Here is an 8,115-nt window from a genome sequence, read left to right as displayed (position 1 = left end):
ATGTATTCCCAATCAACATCTCAGCAAGTTAATTTGTGGATATTGACAAAAGGGTTCTAAATTTATATAGAGGGACAAAAGACCCAGAATAACCAACACAATATTGAAGAGGAACAAAGTTGGAGGGCTGACAACCCTGAACTCTAAGATTTACTTTAAAGTTACGGTCATCAAAACAGTATAGTATTGGCAAAAGAATAGACAAATAGATCAATGGAAAAGAAATGGACCCACATTGTTGTACTCAATTGATCTTTGACAAAAGAACAAAGGCAACACAATGGATCAACAAATTATGGGGAAAAGTGGATACCCACATCTGAAAAGTTAATTTAGACACAGACCTTTCACCCTTTACAAAAATTAACTCAATACGAATCGTAGACCTAAATGTAAAACACAAAACTCCTAGAAGACAACATAGTAAAGAGCCCTAGATGACCTTGGGTATGGCAAAGACTTTTTAGATACAATATCAAAGACATGATACATGAAAACAATAAGATGGACTTCATTAAATTAAAAACTTCTGCTTTGTGAAATACAATGTCAAGAGAAGAAGACAAGCTGCAGACTGGGAGAAAATATCTACCAAATAAACATCTGATAAAGAACTGCTATTCACAATATATAAAGAATCTTTAAAATCCAACAATAAGAAAACAACCCAATTTTAAAATGGGGTAGAGACCTGAAGGGACACCTCAGCAAAGATGTATGGATTGGAAAGGAAAATAAGCACATTAAAAGATGCTCTGTATCATATGTCATCAGGGAAATACAGGTTAAAACAATGAGATACCACTGCACACCTATTAGGAAAGACAACACTAAATGCTGGTGAGGATGTGCAGCAGGAGGAACTCTCATTTGTTGCTGGTGGGAATGCAAAATGGTACAGCCACTTGCAAGACAGTTTGGTGGTTTCTTACAAAACTAAACATACCTTTACCATACCATCCAGCAAGAACGCACTTTGGCATATAGCCAAAGTAGTTGAAAGCCCACGTGAAAACTTGCATATGGATATTTACAATAATTTTATTCATAATTGCCAAAATTCAGAAGCAATCAAGATGTCTTTCAGTGTGTGAACTGCTAAAGAAACTGTGGTACATCCAGAGACTGAAATATTATTCGGTGCTAAAAAGAAATGATCTATCAAGCCATGAGAACAAAACGGAGGAAGCTTAAATGGGGATCACCAAGTGAAAGAAGCCAATATGAAAACACTGCATATTGTATCATTCCAACTACATGGCCTTCTGGAAAATGCAAAACTATGGAGATAGTAAAAAGATCCAAGGTTGTCAGGGGTTGGTGGAGTGAAATGGGGAGGGATCAATATCTAATGACCACAGGCAGACATTGCCTTACCGGGACGATGTGCTAAGTCAGGGCCAAGATGAAAGCTAGCCTGCTAGAAAAATTCACTAAAACACACTTCAGCCCCAAAGAGTGCAGACACTTGTACACATACTTCCACCCAAAGGATCTCTCACACTGCACAATATGCTTCTCCTAAGGAGTTTCACTGAGTGCATTACATCTCTCTCCAGCTTGACCCAAGCTGCTCAAATGTCTGTCCCTTGAGCTTTAAATATCCTGTGTGTGCTCCTGTGTGCCAAAGACCATTATGAAGGCACCTTCACTCACTGGTCTGGAGACCTTGGACCAGGAAAGATCTGGTTGGAGTCCTCTTGGGCCGGCTGAGGAACCGAGGGTCACTGAAGCCTGACAATGTTTGGAAGTTGAAAATGCCCACTTGATGCAAAGAGGGCACGCACTGTTCTGTCCAGACGGTTTCCGAAGCCCTCTGAGAGGAAGGAGGCTCCCTCAGCTTCCCCAAGCCTGATCCAGAGGGTAATGATTGGAAGTTCCACTCTCAAAGTTAAAAGCAGAGACTGACACTGCCCTAGTTTCCACTCTCTCTCCCCTGAAATCCGGGACTCACATATGTTTCACCAGCTTTGCTGTATCTCCCCATGTTCTGGAAGGGTGGGTGATAAAGCCCCCAAAGAAAAACTGGCTTGTTTGTGGGGAGTTAGGACAAGCACGCTGCAAACCATAACCAGATTTTCCAGCAAGAATTCAAAACTGGAAAGAATTCACTACAACCATGCTAGGTTGTAATGAAGATGAAACGAGTTAATGTATGTGAAGAACCAGTTATGATGTCACATATTCAATGTGCATTCAAGAAACGGCTGCGGGGCTGGGGGAAGTCAGGCTGAAATTCTGGGGCGTCATAAGAACGGCTCCATAAAAGCTCTTTGATTCCCTAATCCCTGACCTCAGGGAGCTTCACCTTTATCATTTATTAACATGAAATTAGTGATGCCTTTTTGGTCATCTCTGGAGCCAGTTGGAGTTTACAAGGAATTTAATGCTCTATTTGCTAGCCTTATTTCAAGATTTTACCAATTGGTCAAATTTAATCTGGAGCATGTAGTAGGAAAGAAGATTTGCACATTGATGAAATATACATATAATTAAAAACCAGAAGGATCTTCACACTGACAAAGGGTGGAAACAGCGTTGAGGTGGATATGGACGCCCGCTGGAATTGCATACGGACTGCTTCTCTTTCTACATAAGTGGCATGAAACCCTATAAAGAATACTATTTCTTTTTAATGGACCATCGTACTTGTCTTGCTGTGCTCTCTGATATTGGGAAGAGAATTCATTTCAAAAGCTTAATTTATGCAAAGGGCTTTTAAGGCAAAGTGGCCTTATGTGTTACTAAGGTGTCTTATTTCCAGGGATCGCAAGGCAGTAATGGAGTAAGAGAACTGTCTTCTTGCCTAATGCGAGTTTCCCCTGCCAAGCTGCTTGTTTCTAATACAACGCAATATACTCTCTTGTGCTTCGAGACAACACACTCTTTACAGGAACCTTTTTTCTTTTAATGTTCTAATTAGTTGCTCTGAGTTGAGAATGCTATGAGGCTGATTATTCTTTCACGTAAGTGATGCTGGGACTCAGATGTAACATAGCTCCATTTCCCAAATAAATTGGAGGATAAAACTGCAACATGCAACAGATATTTCCATTTTTCAGTCTATGAGATATCTTAATGTTTCAAACTGATTCCAGGGCAGTCGTATTACCCAGGGCCCAGCCTGTGAGAATGTGGACTGTGTTATTTAGAGAACAGAAAGACATTCTGCAAATGAGCTTTCTTTTTTTTTTTTTTAAAGATTTTATTTATTTATTCATAGAGACCCGGAGAGAGAGAGAGAGGCAGAGACACAGGCAGAGGGAGAAGCAGGCTCCATGCAGGGAGCCCGACGTGGGACTCGATCCAGGGTCTCCAGGATCACGCCCCGGGCTGCAGGCGGCGCTAAACCGCTGCGCCACCGGGGCTGCCCCAAATGAGCTTTCTTAATACACAGCGTCCCTCACTTGTTTATTATAACCTTGATTTTCTGAAGGTCACGCCCTATCAATAGTCCTCCGTATTGGCCTCATCTGCCGCAGAAAAATGTCTGAGCCTCCAGCGCCTGAAGTCCTTGGCAAGTACAATTCCTGAACTGCGGAGGATCTTTCTCAGATTTTCGTATCACTCGAGAAGGAGAGACTTCATGGGGAAGGGAAAGGCTGAAGCAGTTCCTAAGCAGCAAAGCTGCCAGGCGCCCCTCCAGCTCAGGAGGATGAAGAGGCAGCTAGTAGGTGACAAGTCTTGGGGGCACGGGGCTGCAAAGTGCTGCTCTCTCTGCTCCCAAATCCTCTGGCCTCCGGATTCCAACATAATAGCTATACCAGATTGATTAAGTCAAGGGGGCATGGAGTTGCTCGGGTGGTGTTCCACAGGGCATAGGGGTCATAGAGGTGGTGGTATAGCAGATGTCAGAAACCAAGAGACCAGAATGAATCCATGGAAACCATGGGAGGCCACGGGTCATATCCCACAATCTGTTGCCCAGTGAGCTGTGCAGTTGAGTAAAGGATGTGTGTTTGCCCGGTGTGGCACCTCTTGTGGGTACAACTGGGCGTCAGTTGGGTACCCCCTGGAGAAACGTGGTTGTGTCAAGCATCCACTTCATCAGGCCTCAGCCAATGTTGAAGTTGAAGTCATAACCAGTAGTTTTTTTTTTTTTTCTTATGACAGTGTTACTTCTACCTACTGAAACACCAGGGAGATGGGGTTGTGAAAACATAGGAGCCCCACGGACACTCAGAGATGGTTTGTTTGCCCTGTGAGCCCAAAACTCTTGGATCATTACAGGGATTTAAAGAATTCAACTAGTATCTTAGGACATATGATTCTCTTACTTGAGAATGCTTACACATTTTGTCAAGAATCTAGAAATCAGTGAGAAATATTTATCCAAGCTACTTTTATTTGTTCTTCACGCAGATATATTCTTATGAAAGATGTTTGGATTCACAAAAGCTTAGATGTCTTGAGAAGGCCAGAAAAATCTGTGTCAAGTAGAGAAATTGTGTCAGAGTGGGTTTCTCTCTGTGTATTTCCACCCACCATCCCTACTCCCCCAGTACCCTCAGGACGGTCTGCATTTTCTTTTGAGGACAGTGTCCAGAAATGCCTCGTCAGATGCTATCTGTTGGTTTTGGCACTCCATTGCTACGTGCCTGATTTAAGTCTTATAGGGATGGCAGGGATACCATTTTAAAATATAATATTGCAATATGTGTGTGGACTACTTAACATAATCTTTGCGTTCAAGATATATTTAAAGAGTTGGTGGGATGGAGAATGGCTCTTCTATTATTGTGAAAGCTTTCCCTTCAACCAGGAACCACAGGTCTTATGTTCCAGTTGTTTTACAAGATGTGTGTAAAGCCCTGTGGAGGATGCCCTGACCCTCAGCTCCTCTTGCAGGGATCCCGGGGACTGGGCACTGCTAAGAGTTACACTAGTGGGCTGCCACAGCACCGGACCCCCTGGTGGACTGTTCAGGATGGCAGGATGGACATCACCTGGATGTCACAGACACTGGGCACCTAAGCAGATGACCAGATTTGTCATGTCTGCACAAATTACCTTTATTCCACACTGAGTGATGGGGGCTCCAGGAAACTCCTTTCTGACTCCAGGGTCCACCTGGATTTTACAAGGTTCACCCAAGGAACAACTTTCTGACCCTGACCATCATCAGCCCACTACCCAGGAAAACAGGAAGTCTAGTTCCAGGCCAGGGAAGTCTAGTTCCAGCACAGGGAAGTCTAGAAGAGCCATCTTTTATTTACTTACTTCTTTCACCAAACCCAGTTTTTACAAGTGGAACTATCTGCTATTAACTTACTGACTCTTATTTGCATTAACATGACATAACCAAGACAAGATGTGATACACGTGGGTGATACAGCAAGCAACAGGCATATATCGGTGTGGATAATTTGTGAGTAAATTATACCAGCCATTCTCTGTAGTGATGTATAGTGGATCAGGAAGTGCTATGACCCCACGAATATCGTGTTATCTCTAAGACATAAACACATACATTACATACATGTTAATATCTACATATTTGGATATACGTGTGTGTGTGTGTGTGTGTGTGTGCGCGTAGTGTACTTTTTAAAAGTGTGAGTAGCTAAGTCTAGGTGAGTGCCTGTGAATTCAATGGCTATAAATCTATCACTTTTATGGCAAATCACTGAGGTATTCTTTAACAGTGAACATAGTTTTTCACATAATTTTATTATATCCTTTAAAGATAGCATTAGTATTGATTAAATAGATCCACAGGTAAAATGTATTCTGTGGGAGTACTTTTGACATCTTTATTAAACTTGGCAGACATTAAGTTAGTATTTTCATTTGAATAAACCCCCTCAGTATGCACCACAACTTAAAATATATTCTAAAGATAAAGCGCTTTGGTACTCCATGCTATCCTTATAACTTATCACCACACTGAATGCTACAGCATTTCATAAAGTTAATTTTTAAATACAAGTATGACTCTCGACCTTGATCACGGTTTCCATGCTCACTCCTGATTCCATCCAGGCTTTGGATGCCTTGCTATTTCCCTCCGTCGGTCTCTATTGGCAACAGCACTTGGTGTTCAGATAGCACCATCTGTAATAATCCAAAGTAATGGGCAGACATGTCTCATGCATCCTCCCAGTGTCTGAGAGAGAGAAAAGCTCACAGGCGCTCTAGAAGGTGACCCTGAGACCTTCTGCGGTCACAGAGCAAAGGCAACAACAGCAGAGCAGAAACCAACTCAAGCTGGCACATCCGATGATACGGGGGCTTTACCCAAAGCCTGGGTTGCACACACATCGAGTATCTAGTGCAGGCCTGGTGAGGACGCCCCCACAGCACGCTCTCTGAACATCCCGGCCCCCGAACAGCAAAGCATGGTCTCTGAATAGTCATCTTTGAGGGTAGCAGAGATGGCCAGGTGAGGTTCCATCTACTCACCCCAGCCAGATACAGCATGAGCGAGGACGAGGGTTCCACGGGCAGGAAAGTGTGGAATGAACAGGCACTTTTTATCATTCGGGTGGCACATGACACACTGTCACCACCCCGTACATTGCTGGGCCTGCCTGTCTTGCTTTTGATATTTGCTTGACTACCCTTGTCAACTGAGCAGCAGTAAAGCAGCGTGCATTCCGCAACCAGCCAGAAACCAGCACATAACCAAGTCTCCTCCCCCCATAAGTTAAAACAACGATAGTTTAAATTACGTTAAAACTTTAATTACAGATTTTTTTCCACTCAACATTTGAAAACTTGGATTCCTTTTTTTTTTTTTTTTTTTTTTTGCATAAAGGCTGTCAGGATGGTTAAGCTAAACCCTGTGTCTTTCCCTATATACATATCTACACTCAAGTCTTTTCTTTATTAATAAGAGGTGTCTTGATTGCAGTCCCAAACCAACTCTGCATTGGATTCCAGGTTGCAAAACAGTTTCAAGGGAGGACAGGAAGCAACCGCGATACAGTGGCAGGAAAAGCTGGAGCTTGATACTCATCTAAGTTTAACTCAGAAATATAATAATAATTATGAGGAAGAAAAGAAGAGGACTTCGTTGTCACCCTGCCCCCTCTACCAAACACACTAGCTCGACACTCTCTGCGGTCTTAAAGTGCAATTACCCTTGAGAAGGCGCCCAGGCCTGGGATCCCACTGGACAGAGTTCAAAGCATAAACTTCAAACAGCACTGCTCAGGACTCAGGCTGAGAGGGAGGGGGCCAGGCAGCAGAAAAGGAGCCTCAGTTCTGGGGCATTCAAGTGCATCACAAGAAATAGTGTCCTTTCTTTTGGTAAATCTGTAAATTATAAGGAATCCTGGTCTGGAAAAATAGAGCTTCTTAAAAACTTCTATCTGAGGACATTCCAGTGCAGTAGAGTCAAAAGGCCGGGGAGTACAGCAAGGAGCAGGGGACAAGCGCTCCTTCCAGGCGCCCAGCTCCCATACTGGTGACCCCGGTAGTTCTCGGAGAAGTCCTCAGCTCTGGGCACAGAGGACGCACACTGCACTAAGGGCATCTGGTAGGAGGTGGCTCTCTTCTCAGGCCTGTCTGGACTAGACCCATCGCTGGGCCTCTGGCCGTTGAACAGCAGATAGCGGCCACGGGCATCCTGCTCCATTTTGAAGATCTCGTATTCCGTGTGAGGTAGTTTGATCCCCAGCGCCACGCAGCCATTGGTGTGTGTCACGTCCTGCTGGACGCCCACCTGCCAGGAGCCCTCAGCTCCACACTCATTCCCGTTAAAGACGTTGAGGAGCGAGGCTGTGGCCGCATCCATGGGGGTGACCTTCATGTGGTTCACTGCGAAGGAGAGAGGACAGGTCGGTGACTCTCGGGGTGGCGTGTGGTGCAGAAAGCACTCCCGCTGCGCTGGCCATCTGCTCTAAACCCCACCACGCCCAGCCACCCCCCTGCCGCAGCTTGCCTAAAAGCGTCCCCCAGTGGAGAGAGTTCAACATGTCGATCTGGAGGGTCATGACGCCAAACACACTGCAGGCAGACCACATTTGGCGTAGAAATGCTGCAGCTGACTGCATGTTGACGTGACATCAAGCCGTCACACAGAGTATCTCCAAGGAGCTGTCTTTGGTGACAATGACTCTTGGCGATTGACGAAATATTCAACACAAACTGGAATGTTGTTTTTATGAAAGC

The 8,115-nt window shown here is 44.3% G+C and overlaps 1 protein-coding gene across 1 annotated transcript in view; it reads right to left on the bottom strand.

Annotated features, from left to right (window-relative positions):
• Positions 1–5,651: 5,651 nt before the first annotated feature.
• Positions 5,652–8,115, bottom strand: part of APCDD1 (APC down-regulated 1) — a 31,462-nt gene continuing 28,998 nt past the window's right edge. Inside the window, exon 5 of the mRNA XM_025429535.3 lies at positions 5,652–7,761. Within this exon, the coding sequence (XP_025285320.1) occupies positions 7,310–7,761 (452 nt within the window). The 3' untranslated portion in view covers positions 5,652–7,309. The remainder of the gene's footprint in view (positions 7,762–8,115) is intronic.

Source organism: Canis lupus, chromosome 7 (assembly GCF_003254725.2).
Source record: "Canis lupus dingo isolate Sandy chromosome 7, ASM325472v2, whole genome shotgun sequence".
Taxonomy (NCBI): domain Eukaryota; kingdom Metazoa; phylum Chordata; class Mammalia; order Carnivora; family Canidae; genus Canis; species Canis lupus.
This window is presented reverse-complemented; position numbering and strand designations above follow the sequence as displayed.